This window comes from Marmota flaviventris, chromosome 17, assembly GCF_047511675.1.
Source record: "Marmota flaviventris isolate mMarFla1 chromosome 17, mMarFla1.hap1, whole genome shotgun sequence".
Classification (NCBI taxonomy): domain Eukaryota; kingdom Metazoa; phylum Chordata; class Mammalia; order Rodentia; family Sciuridae; genus Marmota; species Marmota flaviventris.
Genome location: NC_092514.1, coordinates 28873681 through 28893455, shown reverse-complemented (window position 1 = coordinate 28893455; position 19775 = coordinate 28873681). Strand labels below are relative to the sequence as shown.

The 19775-nt window shown below is 49.7% G+C and overlaps 1 protein-coding gene across 6 annotated transcripts in view; it reads left to right on the top strand.

Annotated features, from left to right (window-relative positions):
* Spns3 (SPNS lysolipid transporter 3, sphingosine-1-phosphate (putative)) overlaps positions 1-19775 on the top strand; it is a 48093-nt gene that overhangs the window by 27334 nt on the left and 984 nt on the right. For 5 of the 6 annotated variants that reach the window (XM_027922629.2, XM_027922627.2, XM_027922626.2 and 2 more), the window contains 3 exons: positions 10962-11027; positions 19072-19170; positions 19255-19444. In XM_027922629.2, the coding sequence (XP_027778430.2) occupies positions 10962-11027; positions 19072-19170; positions 19255-19444 (355 nt within the window). The remainder of the gene's footprint in view (positions 1-10961; positions 11028-19071; positions 19171-19254; positions 19445-19775) is intronic. The other variant, XM_027922628.2, reaches the window with a different exon arrangement.

Genomic DNA, 19775 nt, shown 5'->3' with positions numbered 1-19775 from the left:
GGACAGCACTGTACAATACACGCAAAAATGTGCACAAAATAAAATAAATATGTAAATAGTATGTGGGATGAAGATGGGTTCTGTGGAGAATAACAGAGCAGGGAAAGGGGACAAGAGTGATGGGGGGCAAGGCGTCAGGGAGCGCTCGCTGTGACATTGACATTTCAGTGGCAACCAGAAGCATGTTAAGGAAGGAGTCATTAGGATATGGGATTGGTGGGGGGAAGAACCCACTATGGAAAGGAACAGCAGGTGCAAAGGCCCTGAGGAAAAAAGCATGACTGGTAGGGTTGAGGAAGTGTGGCCGGTGGGCTGAGCCAGGGAGGAGGAGAGGCAGTGAGGGCAGGGGAGATGGTAGTAAGGGAGAGAGGGCACAGATTGTGAAGGGCCTTATACAAGGCATAATGACATTGAATGGCTCCAAATGTGTGTGAATCCAGGTGTGGCAGTGCATGCCTGTAATCCCAGAGGCTCAGGAGATTGAAGCAGGAGGATCACAAGTTCAAAGCCAGCCTCAGCAACTTAGTGAGGCCCTAAGCAACTTAGCAAGACCCTGTCTCAAAATAAAAAATAAAAAGGGCTGTGGATGTGGCTCAGTGCTTAAGTGCTTCCGGGTTTAATCTCTGGTACCAAAGGAAAAAAAAAATGAGTGACATGGGAGATCATTAGTGGTGCAGAGCACAGAAGTGAAATGATTTGATTTATGACTGTATCAGGGATCTATTGCTATATAACAAATCGCCCCAAAATATGGTGATTTAAAACAACTATTTATTATTTCCTTTGATTCTGTGGTTGGCAGGACAGTTCCTCTGCTGGTTCTGCTCTCATGTGGCCACCTTGGCCTGGGTCGTTTGGGCTGAAGTGTCCAGGCTGATGGCCTCAGGTCAGGCTGTTGGCTGAGGCTCCTTGGTTCTTCTCCATGGGGTGTCTCCTCCTCCGAGAGGCTGGACTGGCTGCCTCACATGGCCGTCTCAGAGCAGCATGGTAAGAAGGCAAAGTGGGAGCTGCAGTCTCTCAGGCCCAGACCAGGAGTGGAACAGCATCACTTCCACCTTTATATATGGACCAAGGCAAGGTGTAGGCAGGCCAGCCCAGGTTCACCGTGGGAGGGGACAAACCAAGGTGTGACTGTGAAGTGGTCTGATTAATTGGGACCATTTTGTAACTAAAGGCCGCGTGGTTGAACGGGATCTCTCTGGCTTCCGTGTTGAGAATAGAAGGAAAAGTGATAAATGTAGAAGCAGGAAAACCTGTTAGGAGGTTTGCTAATAATATAGGCCAGAAACGGCTGTGGTTTGGACCAGGGTCGTTGTGGAGAAAGTATGGAGAAGTGGTCAGATTCTTGATATATTTTGGAAGTGAAATGGACAAGATTTCCTGACACATCAGGTGTGCAGTCAGGGGAGGGTGGAGGATGACTCCATGGTTTTTGATCTGAGCAACTAGAAACATGGAGTTGCCATTTACTGAGATGGGGAGACATGGGAGAGGCAGGGTGGTTATTTAAAAGCTTTTTTTTTAAGGGGTGGATTTAGAGTTCCATTTTTAGACACATTAAATTTGGGATGCTTCCTAGGACATCCGACTAGAGACGTTAAGAAAAAACTGGATGTGTAGGAGAGAGGTCTACATGGACTATTTAAAACCAGGAGACTGAATGAAGCCACCCAGGGAGTAAGAAAAGAGAAGGAGGCCTGAGGATTAAACTCTGGGCACTCACAAGTGGAGGATGTGAATGTAGAGTGTCATCATAGTCAAGTTGAGGGTTGGGACAACAACTCAGGCTATATATGATCTTTATATATATATATATATATATATATATAATATTTATATATATATATATATATGATATATATATATCATATTTACTTATTTTATATATTTCTTTATTTTTATTTATATTTATTTATATTATATATATTTTATTTGGGGGAAATTAAAAAAGGAAAAGAAGAAAAACCAATTATCCATATTTCTGTCTCCTAGACCTAACTATGTTTAATATCTTGGCCTATTTGCTTCTATGTATGTTACTTCATTAGGAGACCATCATTCTGTATGTGTCTTTCTATATAAAACACAGGTTTGTGGTTCGTTAGAAATACCTTTACTAAAATTGGGTCATATGGTAGTGCCATTTTAAAGAACAGATTTTTTGAGGCCAAGCATCTAATCCCAGCAAGTCGGGAGGCTGAAGTAGGAGGATCACAAGAATGAGGCCAGCTTAGGCAATTTAGTGAGACCCTGTTTCAAATTTTTAAAAAGGGTGTGGGTGTGGCTCAGTGGTAGAGCTCTTGCTTAGCATGTATCAGGCCCTGGATTCAATCTTCAATATTAAAAACAAAAAATAAACAGATTTACCAAGATAAAATTCATATACCACACAATTCATCCTTTTAAAGTATACAGTTCAATGGCTGTCAGTATATTCACAGAGTTGTGTAACCATTATCACATCAATTTTATTTCATTTTGAGACAGGGTTTTTCTTTTCTTTTTATGTTGTAGATGGACACAATATCTTTATTTTACTTGTTTTTATTTTTATGTGGTGCCAAACCCAGTGCCTCATGCATGCTAGGTAAGTGCTATACCACTGAGCCACAACCCAGGCCCCTCTTTTTTTTGGGGTGGAGGTACTGAGGATTGAACTCAGAGGCACTCAACCACTGAGCCACATCTCTAGCCCTATTTTGTATTTTATTTAGAGACAGGGTCTCACTGAGTTGCTTAGTGCCTTGCTTTTACTGAGGCTGGCTTTGAACTCGTGATCCTCCTGCCTCAGCCTCCTGAGTCACTGGGATTACAGGTGTGTACCACTGTACCCGACTGTGACATGGCTGAGTAGCTGGGACTACAGGTGTGTGAATGCCACTGCACCAACTACATCAGTTTTTTCATGGCCCCAGAGAGAAACTTGATCCTCATTAGTAGTCACGTCCCATCTCTACCCAATCTATCCTCTCCACCTCAGCCCTAGGCAACCACTAATCTACTTCTGTCTTTATAGATTTGCCTATTAGGGACAGTTCATATAAATAGGATCATATAATATGTTTAATTAATTTACATGAGTCTACTGAAAGAAATTGCAGTGAGATCAAAAGAAATGCAAATGAATTGTATAGCTTTGGACTTAGGAATCCCAGATATGAAAGAGAATGCCATACCTCTGTGCTTCCTTCTTCTCCCCGCAACCTCCTGATTTTTGTTCGTTATATTTTATTTTTGAATTTTCTACAGTTTTAACATGCACAATCTGTTCTCTATATATAATCCTTGGAGTTGTTTGACAGTGGTCCCATATTTAGATTCAATGCTCATTACCAGTCGGTTACACAGATTCTCCATTCCTGAGTTTATTTTGCTTCAACACTTAACTGGGTAGATTTTGTGGCTAAATGGTTTAAGACAGTTTTTGGCTCCTTACTTGAATGTCTAACTGGGTGAAATATTCTCAAGTCACCCTTTTCTTTCCCTCTTTAATTTGTAAATATTTGCTTTGCTGACTCCTGGTATGGACAATAAAGTTAGCCTGATTTTTAAAAATTCTTTACGTTGATTCAGTTTTTCCATCTGCATACTGGAAGATTTCATTATTTATTCTTGAAGCTCAATAGCTTAGCTAGTGTATTAGTCATCTGTTGCTGTATAACAAATAACCCTAAGACCCAGCAGTATAAAACACCACTCATAGGCTGGATTGTGGCTCAGCGGCAGAGCCCTTGCCTCACAAGTATGAGGCACTGGGTTCCATCTTCAGTGCCACATCAAAATAAATAAATTAATTAAGTAAAGATATTGTGTCCCTCTACAACTAAAAAAAAAAAAAAAAGAAACAAACAAACAAAAACCAACACCATTCATTCATTATCTTACAATTTCTGTGGGTCAACAATCTAGGGTGGAGGATATAGCTTATTTGAGTCTTCTGCTTCATGATCTTCCTCAAGGCCACAATTGAGGTGTTGGTTCAGAGTCTGTGGTTTCATCTGAAAGCTCATCTGGGGAAGGATTTTCTTCTACCCTCACTCTGCTTTTATTGGCAGCATTTGGACCTTGGGGTGGAGCCTCAGTTCCCTGTTGGTTTTTGGCTGGATTCTACTCTCAGTTCCTTGTTACATGAGCCTCTTTATTTTGGCGGGGGAGGACTGTTGGGGATTAAACCCAGGGCCTCTGCATGCTAGGCAATACTCTACCATTGAGCTACACCCACATCCTGGGCCTTTTTCACATGGCATGCAGGCTGAGAAGACTATAAAGGGGGTCTATTAAGAAGGAAGTTATAGTCTTTTTTATAACCTAACCACTGAAGTGGTTTCCCCTCACCTTTGCTGGATTCTACTTATTCAAAGCAAGTCACTAGATTCCGCTGACTCTCAAGGGAATTGAGGTCTGAAGCTACTCACCACCGCCAGGAGATGTCTCCAGGTTAAATATTCCATATCATGTCAAAATTTCCTCATTACGGGGTTCTTCCTATCTGTGAATCAAAATCGAGAACCCCTATTCCCATTTTATCTCTGAATATTTCATAGGTTTATGGATCATGTTTTTTAACTTATGTTGGATTGTGATCAGGACTAGGGTGAGGCAAGCAGACATCTAGGGAGCAAAATTTAAGGAGGCACTGACTCCCAGATGCCAATCTGGTCCTGCATGCCCCTGAGAGTGGGCGCCTCCTCAATTTTGTGCCCGAATGCCTGACGTGTCTGACCTGAATCCCAGTCCTGGTCATCTTTGTCTGTCTTCTATATGACTTCATTCTTTGTCTTTTTAAAAACTGCCAGTCAATGAGATTATTCCCAGCCTTTTATCTCTGTCAGTTGTTCTACTTTCATTAGTATCTATTCCATTTCTAGCTATTTTAATTGATTCATTTTGTAATGATGTTGTTCACTGTTTTGCTCCTCCATTCATTTCCTTAGGCCTGCAGTCTCCCTTTATGACTCATCCTTATCGAATGATTGTTTTATCTTGGAGTGCTTTCTTCATTGGGATAATATTCCTATTATAGTGTTCTATAGTTTGAAGCAATTATAGGGAATGTCCTCTGCTCCTTCTCCTGTCCTCTCTCTTCTAGGCTGAATTCTGTCCGCCTCCCTCCCTCTTCCTCTCTCTTTCCCTCCCCTCCTTCTTTCCCTCCCTCCCCTCCTTCTCTACTCTTCCTACCTCACATGCCCGGTGCTTTCCCGTGACCTGGGTGTGGGCAGCTCTGCTTTGGCTTTGCTATAGTGTGAGCCATTCATTGTCCCTGACTGTCATCCAGCTTCTCCAGGACCATTCTCTTCTGCGAAGGGCTATATTTTAAGAGTTGAACATTAGGATCTGCGGACTTTTCTGTCGCCTGGGGGAATTGTAGGGCTCGGGCAGGCAGCAATGAGTCTTTGTTAGAACACCTGGGCTCTGCTCTCTCTTCTGGGATTTAGGTAAATGCTGTGTATAACAGGGTTCTTGCTGCTTAATTGCTGGGTGCATCCCCTTCTGGGATGGTGGCTGCCCTCAGGCCTGGAATGGAGGCAGTGTCATTGTTCCTGTTCTCCATTTTCCATTTTACCCTTTTCTCCCCAGCAGCTTTTCCTGCTGGTTTTCTATTAAGGGCACCTACTCAGTTTGTTTCCCTCCAGGTGGGAGAGTTGTTGAGAGGCTTTGGGAGGGGAATCTAAGAAGGGCTAAGCTGCAGAGTCATCTCTCTTTTTGCTTGCATGCCAATATTTAATGTTTATTTCATTAGATTTAGTTCTTTCCTTTGGTAAAAAAACTTCTTTTCCCCCTAACTTACTTTTTTTTTTTTTGCTTCTGGAGAGAAGGAAAATTCCTGATGCGATTTCCATCTTTCGTCTTTATCCTCGAGTTGCCCCAGATGACCTTTGAGACCCCTTCAAGCCCAAACTTGATCATGACTCTGAATTCTCTCCTTGCCCAAGATGGTGGGCCCCCACTACTGGTGTAGAGCTGGTGTGGCTGTCAGTGGGGTCTCTGCATTTGGGAGGGGTGCTGCTCTTCTCAGTCCTGAAGACCCTGAGCAAGGACTTGGAATCTGTTCCCAGGGAGCTTGTGAGATGGTTGTCAAGGATCAGAAGGGATGTGTGTCTGCCGTAGCTATGGTTGATGGTCAGCAGAGGATTCAGGGGATTTTGCTATGGGTTCTGCTCCCTGGCCCCTGAGGTGAGACTCACAGAAGGATTGTGTGACAGTCCCAGCTACTGGGAGCTCTCTTATCCCTTCCCAGACGTGGGCCTCACAGAGGGACTTCCTAGATAAGCTCTTTTTCTCTTGCTTTCTGGACTGAAGTAAGCAGGCCTTACCAGGGACTGCCTCAGAGGGGCTGAGAGAGGCCCACCTGCCCTTCTGGTGAAGGCGCCATCTCCCCACCAGAATCTAGTGAGTATGTCTTACATGGGCAATGTGATCCACCAGGAGAGCCCATGATCCTAGCAGAAGTCCCCAAAGCTGTTTTCCCTTCAAGGTGTCACTCCCCACCTGCCTGTCTACCAGATTATTGAGCTGATGCCCCTGGAAACCAGGCAATGCCCTTGTGCCCTGATGCCAGTCCCTGCAATTACAGGTTGGCAGGCCTCAGGCTGAGCGTGCCAGCCCGCGCAACAGCTTGCTGGCGGCCAGTCTATGCCCTGGGGCCTGTGTTCTGACGGGTCCTTAAGAGGGGAGGATCCAGTTTCAGGTCTGTCCCACAAACCATGAGTTCATGGGGGACACTGTCCAACTCCCTTTCCATCAGGGCCTAGAATCCATTCTTTGCAGTTCAGAGGTCAGTTACTGCCCAGTTGGAAGCCTGAGATGGACCAAGGTTGAAGACACTGGCTCTCTACCTCCCAGGGCTGAATCTTTTCCGGGACAAGTGGTCTATTTTCCCTCCATGCTCCCTCCGCATGCCTACCTTTGTGTGCAGATGTGCATGCTGTGAACTGTGTACAGGTGAAGGTATTGATGTGTGTATGATCATGTGCACGAATGTGCATGAGTGTGAGGTCATGAGCATGGTTTTACATGCCTTGCTATCTATGCCTCTCATGAACCCACAAGTATTCATGGGAACATGTGAGGGGCTGTTATTCTGCAAAGGCACCTAGCAAGCCCGTGTACTTTAATTTTAGTATTTAATAACATCACTGCCTGATTTATGCCCTTGTTATGTACATGGGTATGTGTGTGTGTTTGAAACCAGGTCTCCCTATGTTGCCCAGACTGGTAATGAACTTCTGGGCTCAAGTCATCTTTCTGCCTCAGCTTCCTGAAAAGCTGAGAGTACAGCATAGGCCACCATGCCTGACACCATACATTCTGATATTTTATTTTGTGGTACTGGGGGTTGAACCCAGGGATGCTCTACCACTGAATTATATCCCCAGTCCTCTTTTATTTTTTATTTTAAGGCAGAGTCTCACTAAGTTGCTTAGGGTCTTGCTGAGTTGCTTCGGCTGGCCTCAAACTTGTGATCCTCCTACCTCAGTCCCTCCCAAGTAATTGGGATTACATGCATGTACCACTGCACCTGGCCTCAGTCCTTTTTTAATTTTTTATTTTGAGACAGAGTCTCACTAAGTTGCCCAGGCTGGCTTTGAACTTGTGATCCTCTTGCCTCAGACTCCTGAGTAGCTGAGATTACTGGTGTGTGCCACCACACCCAGCCTCTGTTTTGATATTTTAACTGTCATCCCTGCTACCTGCATACATGCGTACCCGTGGTGGGTGAGTTTTGTGCCTATCTCCCAGGTTATGGGTGTTGGTGTGTGTGCAGATGTTAAGTGGGCATGTGTGCTGAAACTTGTGTGCATGTGTCCAAGGCCTTGCATATGCTTGCAAGTGTCAGTGAATGCTTGTGTCCATGCGTATGTGTGAGTCCGTGCACAGCCTCTCTGGTGGGGAATGACTAAGGCCAGAGATATTCGTCATCGCTGACCCAGCTGGAGGGGGAAATCCTCTGAATCTGGACGGGCAAAGGCCAGGGGCTCAGGCTCAGCCTGTTTCTCAGGCCCCAGGCTGTGTTCCCAGGCCCTATTGCCCAGGGGGGACTAAGTCAGGGTATAGGGAAGCCACACAGGCTCTGAGGAGATGAAAGCAGAATCAGATTTCCCTTTTGGAAGTCCCCTCCAGGGCTGGTGTCTGGAGGGATGGTGGGGTTTGGGAAACCGCGCCTAGGCCAGGCCAGCAGCAGTGGCTGGAGGAGGGGGCAGGTTCAAGGCACATCTAGGATGCAGAATGGCCAGGAGTCGGTGACTGCAGGGGTGGGAGGGGGAGTGAGGCACATAGGATCGCTCTGGCATCTGGCCTGGGCTCTCCCTGCCCATCCTGCCCCCTGTCCTGCTCCCCTGATCCAGAGAAGAAGTGCTTTAGAAATTTGCTGGCATCCAGTCTGTGCATGTGTCCTGGCTGGCTCAGCCATGCTGGGCAGGGACCGTGATGTGGTGGGTTGCGGGGAGTGGCAGTACAGGGAGAAAAACTTTGGGGTCAGTGTGAAGTGCCCAAGTGTGGGATTGCCCAGGCCCTTTTTGATTGTTTGTTTTGTTTGTTAATTGAGGACCTCAAGCCTGCATCGGTCATGGAAGTCAGTGAACCAGGACCTGATTTGCACCCAGCCTGTAGAGACCACAGACTTGTGCAGCGAGCCCACAGTGTCAGGAACACAGTCTGTTAGTGCCATAGGAGCCCGGCTAGGCCTCTGGGACCCCTGTCATCATTCAGTCAGGGAAACCAGGCCTGAGGGTCTCCTGGCAGTCAGGGTGGGGCTGGGGCACCAGACACCCCAGAGATCACACCCATTGGTTGCAGATCCCCTCCTCCAGCCAAGGTGGCCTGCCTCAGGAGCCTCTGTAATTATGGGATTAGAGAAGGCTGCCTCTCCCTGGCCGGCCCTTTGCCCCTCAAAGCCGCAGAGTGGAGCCGAGGATTTGGTGGCTTTGTGCCGGTTTCCAGGTGTGTCTGAAGAAACCTGGCATCCTTGTGCGGCTTGTTCAGCCTGAAAGGCCCCATTGTGGCTGCAGCCTCCCTCTGATCGGCTCTATTTTGGGGTCAGGATCCACCCTGCTCCAGCTGGAGGAAGGAAAAGGTGTATTTCAGTATGTCCTGTGGGTGTGGAGGGGACAGGGGAGGGACAGCCACCCAGCACGGGGAGGCTGGTGTCTGGCCTGTGTGGAGGGAGAGGTCACAGAGGTAGCCTGAGGCATGAGGAGAGGAGAGCTTTGGTGGCCCAGGTGGAGGTGGCCCCGATGACATTGCAGGGAGGGTGGGTGTGAGGTGGGCCAGGCTTTCATGTGGCCCCAGGAGGCAGGGTTGACAGACCCTGTCAAGCTGGAATGCTGGCTGGAGGCCTGCCTGGGCCCCACCTGAGACCCACCCTCTAGCCACTTCCTGATTCCCACCACTGTGGGTGCCCAGCCCATGTCCTAGGCCCAGAGGGAGACCCATTCTGCCCTCAAGGGCCTCCTGTTTTGGGTGCCAAGGGCCAGAGGCTGCAACCACAGACTCCGGGTTAGACAGAAAGAACAGACAGACAGCTTGGCCTCCTCAGCCTGTCTTCCCTCCCTGTGTCAGAACTCCGGCCCCACCCAGAGTGGTGGGCCCATTCCAGCCTCTTGCCTCTGCTCATGCGGTTTCCCTGCCTGGCATGGTCTTGTAGCTCTTCTCAGCCCATCCTGATCCTGTCTGCCTCCTGGGACTCTGTTCAGGATCAATCTCCATCCAAGGGCTCCCTTCCTGCCTGATTTCCCGGTTCCAGCTTTGCCAAACACTGTGGCTACTGGAAGCCCCTCTGAGCAATTTTGTGCCACACGCCTCCTCATCCTACCTTACATGGACCCGGCACAGGGGTGAGGGGGGTCTTGAGGAAATGGCTTGACTCATGCTCTCAGGCTTGGGGTTTGGGTTCCTTGGTGTGTGACGTGGGTGTAATCACATTGGCCTTATTAAGTTACTTGACCTGAGAGATTAAATGGGTATCAAGGGTGGTGCATAGTAGGTATTCAGGCAGCGGTCTTTTATCCCTCTGCCCTTGTGCTCAAAGGTCTCAGAATGTCAGGTATTTTGAGTGTCTGAGCCTGGGCTGCCTGGGGCTCAGACCCGTGACTCCAGGAATGACTAATACCTCCCCAGCAATGAGCTCTTGGGAACTATTAGAAATGAGATGTTTTCCCCCTCCCTTTTTCTTCTTGCTGCTTCATTAAACTCTTCTTGAGTGAGGGGAATGAGGATTGTCCTAATCTCCTGGCACAAGGTGGGGGCAGGGTTCAGGGAGCTGCAGTGGCCTGTAGTCACCAGACAACATTAGGAGCTGCACAGGGGGTGGATGCTGGACAGACACTGGAAGCCTCATGTTGAAGGCTGCCTTTGCCCTGGGCCAGCCAGTGACCTCACCTAGGCCTTGACCTTGACTGGATTCAGTTCCACTGTCTGCACAATGGGTATGCAAGAACTTCCCTGAGCTGTACTAGGGTTCTGGGAAATGGATATCCTGGGAGCTACTGATGGGGTGCTGGGGGCCAGGCCAGCTGGCCAGTACACAGCTGGTGCCTTATCAGTGTATGCAGGCCTTAGGAGGAAACAGAAGGTCTGAGCAGACCTTTTGACTTTCCTCTTCTTGGAGTCTCGTTTCCTCACTTTTGAAAGTGGCCTGGGAGTCCTGGATGCTTCCTCCTGGGGTCCCATGGGTGGCCCCAAGGGTTGGGTCCCAGAGGCCATCCATTAGGGAGGGTTTGATTCTCAGACCTAGGGCCCGACACTCACCTGTGGGTCATGGTCTGCCTGTGTCTGTCTTCTCACCCTTGAGGCTACCAGAACTGGAAAGATGGTTCCAGGCCTCACCCAACCCAGTCAGTCTTGGTAATGCCTTCCTCTGTGGAGCCTCAGTTTCTTTTCTTCACAAGTGGGAAGAGACACTGTAGGGATGCATCAGTGACTGAGGCTGGGCGAACTTCAACCAGGCCACCCTCTGTCCACAGGTGTTCCTGGCCCTGGGGGAGCTGCTTCTGTCTTGCAACTGGGCTGTGGTAGCTGACATCCTGCTGGTAGGTGACATTCCCTCTTGAGCTGGGGGAGCTGGTTCTATCCGGCTCAGGGTTGGCCCTTTGTTGTTGAGCAGCCTAGGAGTTGGTAGGGGCTTCAGACACCATGAGAGCTGGGGATGGGGGAACCAAAACCACTGTTCAGTTACCTCAGACCCCAGGTCCCTGAACGCTCTCACACATTTCCTCTGATTGTTACCCTCACTTTGCAGATGAGCAAATGGAAGCAGGTATAATTATATCGAGGGCTGCCAGGACTGGAGCCCAGGATATATATATATATATATTTTTTTTTTTTTGTAACAGAGATTAAACCCCCACTGGTACTTAACCACTGAGCCATGTCCCCAGCCCCGCCACCACCACCACTTTTTTTTTTTTTTTTTAGTTGTAGATGGACAAAATGCCTTTATTTGTTTATTTCTATGTGGTGCTGAGGATGAAACCCAGTGCCTCACACATGTGAGGCAAGTGCTCTACCACTGAGCTACAGCCCCAGCGCCCCCAGCCCTTTTAAAATATTTATTTAGAGACAGGGACTCACTGAGTTGCTTTAGACCTTGCTAAGTTGCTGAGGCTGGCTTTGAACTCGCCATCCTCCTGCCTCACCTCCAGAGCCTCTGGGATTACAGGCAAGCCCAGGTTTTTTGACCAGCTTCCTCCTTCCCTTTCTTTACCAAGCCACTCTCAGCAAGCCTGCACTCAGGGATGTGCAGATGGAGAGGCTAGACCCCAGGGCAGTAGTCACTGAGCCCAGTCATTTTCAGCCCACCCCCACTGGTGTATTATGGGCTGTCACTCATGGAGATGGCTCAAGCTATAATGAGGTTTAACATGGTTCTGACCACATGACTCTGTAATGTCCAGAGTCCAGCTCAGTCCCTCCCCAGGCCACACACTGTCTATCCAGTCTCTCTGCCTCTGGGACACAGACAGGGAAGGACTTTGAACACCTCGAAGGGTTGCGCCCTTGTTGATAACAGTCTCCCAGGCCTTGGGGGCACCCTGAGAACCTTCCTGCTGCCTCCTGGCAGGCTGGGCACAAGGAGCCAGGGCAGCCTGGCAACTGGCAGAGGGCTGTCCCTAGGGCTGCCTAGTGCAGGGCATGGGCCTGGACTCAGGAAACAGACGTGGGTTCTAACCCTGCTTCTGCCACTGGCTATGTGACTAGGCATGTCACTTTGTGTCTCTGAGTCTCAGTTTCTCTACATGTAAAATGGGAATGATAGTAGTACCTGCCTCATGGGTTGTTTTGAAGGTGAAGTGAGATTATTCATGGGAACCCTTTTGCTGGTGCCTGGCACACAAAGAACGCAGGCCAGAATTCTCACAGTGATTCTGAGGTTTCCATTGGCTCATCTTTTATTCTTGAAAGGAATCCTGGCATCCTAGACTCTGAGTTTGAAAGGGTTGTGGGAATATGCAGTCCTTTACTTAGCCAGCAAAGCCTACTTGAATACTACTGTTGACAGGGTTCTCACTCCCTGCTGAGATGTTTTGCCCACTCCCCAGCAGCTCCTGTCAACAGTCCTGTGGACAGTGCTGCCCTATCTTTGGCTCCCAGGAAGTGTAGCAGCTGTTGGGCTGGTGGGTCTTCTCTGTCCCTCCCTCCAGATAGGAAACTTGGGCTCCAGCCACAGACCTGCTGAATGGCCCTGGGTCTTGGTTTCCGTGTCTATGAACAGAGGCAGTCATAACCCACAGGGTGGGGTGAGGGAGCCAGCCTGCTGCAGGGAAGTGCTCAGGACACACCGGGGAGGTGAACACCCCGCCCCCAGCTTCGCTTGTAATCTCTTGGGTGGTTCAAAGGGAGCTGAACAAGCCCCCTGCGGCTTCCTCTGCTTGCCCCCCACTGCGCGGCTCCCTTTTCCACATGACAGCCCCACAGTTATGTGAAGACTGCACCTTGTCACCCGCCCGCCTGGTGTCTGTGTTTGCAGGAATGATTAACCTGGCACAGCCAGGCTCTGTAGAGAACTAAGGGGCAGCGAGTGCGCATGAGGGGGAGTCCAGGGCCAGCTGTAGTTTGGCTGAACATGCTCTAACTCCCAGGATCCCTGATCCCTACCACCCCAGGACATGCATCTTGCTCTCTTTCCTTCTCTTTGGGACCCCTTGGCCAAGGACCACCTTCCTGCACTTTGGTGCTGGGAGCTAGACCAATTCTTGCAGCCCCCAGAGTTGAGCTCCCCCACACTGCTGATTCCCCGGTAGAGAAACAGGAGGCTCAGGAGGGTCTGTGCAGATAGCGGGCAGCTCTGGGAACCTCATGTGTGCAGTGGAAGGGCACAGGTTGACCAGGGAGGAGAGGAAGGACAGTGCCTGGACATGGCAGAAGGTCCCAGGAAGTTAGTCTTTCACAGGCAGCCAGAGCAGCCTCCAGGGGACAGGGGGAGAATGCCTGGAGAGGGGAAGCCTTGTGTGTGGGGGTGGAGGGCGAGAAAGGTGTGGGGTCCAGGGCAGAGGCAGGAGGTGTGTGGGGAAATGTGCATGGCAGAAGGTAAAGGAAGGCCTTGTCAGTACTCCTCCCTAAGATGGGAAGTGAGCTTCTCTTTGGACAGAGCCCCAGGGAGCCTGGAGGCCCCAGGGTGTGTGTGTGGATGGGGTGCAGAAGGAGAAGGCAGGGTGCTGAGGAGAGGGAGTGATTCAAATGGATAATTCTGGGTTGGAGAGGGGGCCCCAAGGGCTAAGGGGGAAACAGGGGTGGAGAGACTGTGGGTTTCTGGAGGGTGGGCGCCTATGGGAAGGTCAGAGGGGAAAGGACAGCAGAGCCCTGGCTTGAAGACTCTGAAGCATTTCATTTGCTTCTACTTCCAGCCTTGCCACCAGCTGTGTGACCTTGGCCAAGTGGCTTAACTTTTCTGTGCCTTGTTTTGCTCAATTGTACAATAGGCAGAGTGGTGCTCCTTGCTAATTACATTCAGGCTATGATGAGGCCTGCATCATGCATACCTACTCCTGAGGGCTGGTGTGGGCCCCACCCCGCTGCTCTTTTTGATCCCTAATCCACAAGTGGGAGAATCTTGTTTCTACTTGGACAAGGGGCCTCTGGAACTTTCTGGTCCAGTGGCTCTCAAACTTCATTAAGCCTAAGAATCAGGTTTGGGGGAGTCTGTTACTAACTCCAGGCCCTCTGTTCTAGGAGTCTGATTCAGTGACTCTATAGCGGGTCCAGGGACCAGCATTTCTTTCTTTTTTTTTTTTTAATTTTTATTGTTGGCTGTTCAAAACATTACATAGTTCTTGATATATCATATTTCACACTTTGATTCAAGTGGGTTATGAACTCCCATTTTTACCCCGTATACAGATTGCAGAATCACATCAGTTACACATCCATTGATTTACATATTGCCATACCATACTAGTGTCTGTTGTATTCTGCTGCCTTTCCTATCCTCTATTATCCCCCCTCCCCTCCCCTCCCCTCCCCTCTTCTCTCTCTGCCCCCTCTACTGTCATTCATTTCTCCCCCTTGTATTATTTTTCCCTTTCCCCTCACTTCCTCTTGTATGTAATTTTGTATAACCCTGAGGGTCTCCTTCCATTTCCATGCAGTTTCCCTTCTCTCTCCCTTTCCCTCCCACCTCTCATCCCTGTTTAATGTTAATCTTCTTCTCATGCTCTTTGTCCCTACTCTGTTCTTAGTTACTCTCCTTATATCAAAGAAGACATTTGGCATTTGTTTTTTAGGGATTGGCTAGCTTCACTTAGCATAATCTGCTCTAATGCCATCCATTTCCCTGCAAATTCTATGATTTTGTCATTTTTTAATGCAGAGTAATACTCCATTGTGTATAAATGCCACATTTTTTTTATCCATTCGTCGATTGAAGGGCATCTAGGTTGCTTCCACAGTCTTGCTATTGTGAATTGTGCTGCTATGAACATTGATGTAGCAGTGCCAGGGACCAGCATTTCTAATGAAATTCCTGAGTGACCCCCATCCTGTGTTCCTCAGAGTACACCTGCAGGGTGCTGATCTAGTGCACACACAGTTCTCCAGTCAAAATGTGCAAAATTTGCAAAATTCCCACCAGCCCCCTGTTCACAGGCCCCTCAAAGGGAAGCTTACTTTCTGCACCCTGAGCAGCCCCTCCCCACCTCCTGCCTCCTCTGGGGCTTTGCATTTATGAAAACGATTCAGTTCAGTCTCAGTCGTGGCCAAGGTCCACCTCTGGCAACTCCCGCTGGCCCAGCTGGATCTTGCTCCCAGGAAGGCTGAGCTAGTGTCAAGTGTCTTGAGCCTGTGTCTCCCTGTCTCCCCAAGCCTGCTCATGGAGTCTCCCGCCCCCTCCAATCTTGCATTTTATCTGGGGCCCCTGTCAGGATGGCTTACAGCCAGCTCACCCTGCCTCCCAGGGTGGGGAGCAGGGCAGAGGGGAGCTCACTGCCTCCTTCCCGGGTGGGGTTCTGGAATCCAAGAGCCAGGCTCCCCTTTGACCTCCTGAGCAGATTTCCTCTCAGAGGTGACCGCCCTCCCTCCTGCCCTTCTGGCCCTCGTTTCAAGGCTTGCCTGCTTGCCTCTGTCCTTTAGGTAGCTCTCTGCTCACAGATCTGTCTCACTCTCCCAGGGCTGTCTGGGCCTGAGGGCCTAGCGGGGAGCACAGGAGGCAGGCTGCACCTGGTGGTTGTGGATCCAACTTTCCTTGAGCCCCTGGCTGGAGCTGATTTTGCCCTGGGCTATAAAGGGAACAGCTTTTCTGAGAAGGGCCAGACAACAACAGAGGTGTTTTTTTTTTTTTTTTTTTTTTTTTTTTGGTCTCAGAATAGAGTGAGCCTAGATTTTTGGGAACTGAAAAGCCTCTCATTTAAAAAATTACCTCTTGGGCTCTCCAGATGCTGCTGGCCCCAGGCTGTATGGGAACAATAGGGACCCCCAAATAGGTGGGGTGGAGACCTGCCTCTCCCACTGCAGGCAAAGGTAGCTGGTCTGGGCCCTGCAGGTTGGGGTTCGTGGGAGGGAAGAAAGGGGCCAGGCTGCCTGAGCCTTATTCTGAGGGCCCAAGCAGCCTCAGCTCCCACATGGATCTTTCTGGACACTCAAGGCCCTTCCTCTAGGAAGCCCTGCCTCCCTCCTTAGAACCACTGGGTGAGTAATCACATAATTATGGGGTGAGAGGGAAGTTCTGTGGAAGGTGCAAAGCTGTGGTCAGTTCCTTCTCAAGCCTGTTGGCAGGTCCCAGAGATGGCAAGTGGCCCAGCTTGTCTCACCACCTGAATGGAGTGGCTCAGTGCCAGTGACCCCAGGACTGGCTCATCACCCACAGGGACACCTGTCACTCCACCCTGCCCACCCACAAGGCCTCTTTCCACTAGACCCCCTGCGTCTGTCCTCTGGGGTTCTGGAATCCAGAGACTGTGCCTCTGGGCTCCGAGCTCCATGCTTTACCTGCCACTGTCCCTGCCTGGGGGGGGCCTTTGCCTATCTCTCTTCCAGATATTGATTCCCTTCCTGCTGATTTGCAGGGCTACTGATGGACTTGTCCTCTTTATCTTTCTTTTCACTTTCTCAACATTCCACAACAAACACATAAATATTGCTCAACATGCAGATTCCTTCTTGCCCCTAAAGGAGGCCCTGGAGGGAGAAGGCCTGGGATCTAATCTCAGCCTTCTTATACCTGGTTGGGTATAAGAAGGCACCTGGGGAGGGTTTTCTCATCTATAAAATGCAGGTAATAATCATATCACCCTCAGGGGTTATTCAAGTTGCTATATAAAATGCATACAGGAAGTATTCAATAAATGTTAGCAATTATTATCATTATTATATTTTTTTGTGGTATGGGTATGTGTATATGTTTAACCCAGGGGCACTCTATCACTTAGCTGCACCCCTTGCCCTTTTTATTTTTAATTTTTAAATGTTTATTGAGGGTACCAGGGATTGAACTCAGGGGCACTCAACCACTGAGCCACATCCCCAGTCCTATTTTGTATTTTATTTAGAGACGGGGTCTCACTGAGTTGCTTAGCGCCTCACCATTGCTGAGGCTGGCTTTGAATTTGTGATCCTCCTGCCTCAGCCTCCTGAGCTTCTGGGATTAAAGGCATGCACCACCACACCTAGCTCTTATTTTTTTATTTTTTTGAGACAGAGTCTCACAAAGTTGCTGAAGCTGGCCTCAAACTTGCCATCCTTGTGCCTCAGCCAATTTACTGGGGTTCCAGGCATGAGTCACTGCATGGGGCTATCCTTGTTGCTATTCTCTGAAGGGCTCAGATTAGGGACACTAAAGTCCTGGGGACAAGGCTCCAGGGTAGGAACTTTTCCTGGGGCTGCCCTAGTGGGTTGAAGCCCTAGGTCTGATAGGGTTTCTTCTGGGACCAGTCTTCCAGAAGGTTCTAAACTTATTTGTTTGACAAACTTTCACTGGTCTACTCTGTGCCTCATGTCTTACTGTACTGACCCCAGGAGAAATTAGAGGTTTTGCTGCCTACAGCGTAAGGGATAAGGGGAGGTGAATAAAGAAAGGACCCCTCCCAGCCCTGGGTGGCGTGCATTCACTTAGGGGTGTGATGGTGGCTGTGGTTGATCTGAGAAGGCACCTGAACTCTGAGAAGGTTTCACAGAGGTGATGCAAAGGTAAGTCCTAAATGATGAATAGAGATGCTCCAACTGGACCAGAGGCGGGGAGGCACGCCAGGAAGAAAGCACAGCATTTACCAAAGCATTCTGCTTCTAGGGCAGGTGTACACATGACAACTCTGGGTGCCAGCTGAGTAATGATAATGAATGCAACCCTTGAGGTAGCTTCTATTATTATTCCATTTGGGGAGCAAGGCACAGAAAGATGAAGTGACTTGCGCCAAGTCACACAGCTAGCGGGTGAGAGATACAGGACTGAAACCCATACAGGTTGATTCCAGAATTGATATTCTTAACTTCCTTGCCCTCTTCCCCCAGAGTCGTGTGGGCCTCCCCAACATGGCTGCTTCTGTTGGTTTCTGCACAGTGGGGCTTGAGTTCCACCCTTGCCCTAACTGCCTGCACATGCAGACCCCTGGCTGTGCACCCTGCCAGCCTGCACTAGTGCCTCATGGTCCCTGACCTGTCACACCCCAGCGTCCTCACTGCTGTCACAACCAGGCCCTGTCCCTGTGTACTTCTGCTAAGCTTGAAATCGGGACCCCCAAAAGACCACCAGAGACCAAGAGCGATGTAAGCAGCAAAGAGGTATTCATTGCGTGCTAGCTCAGTCCTCCACGCGCACACAGCAACTGGTGATGCTGAGAGGTCCCAAGCCCAGGGTTTGCAGCAGTTTTATACTCTTTGGGGAAGGCAGGGACTTCACATACATCATAGGCTCTCTTAGCAAATCATCACACACCGCGGGAAAATCAAATAACAACTCTCAAACATGATTAGCACATTCACTGGCGGGAACAAGTTGGGTAGGGGTCTGTTGGTTAGTACCAGAGAAGGATTCGTTTGAACTGATTAATTGGTTTAAGCCACGAGGGGAGTACATGCTGAACTACATGGTTTCCCAACATGTTATCAACCACCATAAACGACTGGGAGGGTCATCTGGCATCCCAGGTATTTCCCTGTCTCATGCTGATTGGTGGCTGCTAGGGGGTTGCTATGGATCCCACCTAGCCTGACTGAGTCAGGGACACGTGGTGCAGCAGATCTCTCCTGTTATTTGTAGATAAACAACTCAGCAGGGTGGGAATGTGCCTAGGTGTGCTCCGTGGGTCTTTCCAAGGACAAGGGTCACGCCCCCTTCCTTGGACAGGCTTTGCTCTGAGGTAGGGGCTGATTTTTCACTTCAAGAGCAAACTCTCAAGAAGGGTGACCCTAATCAGGGGCCTCAGTACCCACATCCCTGGGCACTGGGGAAGCCTCCAGAGCCTCAGAGGGGTCTGCTGGGCTGGGTGGGGGGTGCTATAGCCTTGGGGTCATTGATTCCCTCCCATCCCACTCACCTGGCTAACTCTGCAGGCCCTTGGCAGGGGGGAACAGGAAATGGGTGTGAGGGCACCCCCCTATTCTGAGTCTTTGCTGGGGGAGCTCCCCTGATATTCCCATGTCTTGCAGTCTGTGGTGGTGCCCAGGTGCCGGGGGACAGCAGAGGCGCTTCAGATCACAGTGGGCCACATCCTGGGAGACGCCGGCAGCCCCTATCTCACTGGACTTGTAAGGCGTGTCTGAGTGTGGGGGGTGGGGAGGGTCTGGGGGAGGCTCCACACTTCCCTGGCAACAGCCCTCTGTCCTCGGCAGATCTCTAGTGCCCTGCGGGCCAGGCGCCTGGACTCCTATCTGCAGCGCTTCCTCAGCCTGCAGCAGAGCTTCCTGTGCTGTGCCTTTGTCATCGTCCTGGGTGGTGGCTGCTTCCTGCTAACGGCGCTGCACCTGGAGAGAGACCAGGCCCAGGCCCAGGCCCAGGCCCAGTCCCAGCAGCCTGACACAGGTACTCCTGCCCTTGTACCCATGCTGGGCTCAAGGCTGAACACCTAGAGGCAGGGAGCAATGGCCCATCCTCAGCCCCTGGCTGGCTTGTTTGCTTGTTTGTTTGTTTTCATTCAAAAATGTTTATTACACTTCTGCTATATGCCAGGCAAGCTTGCAGATGCTGGGGAGTGACCAAATTAGGACAAGTCTAAGTAAGCCCTCAGGGAGCTGACACTCTATAAGGTATGGAGACAGATCAGAGACAAATAAACAAAAAAGTGAGCGATGTAATATATTTGAGGTGATGAGTGCTATAACTAGACATAAAGTGGAGGTAGAGAGGGATGGGT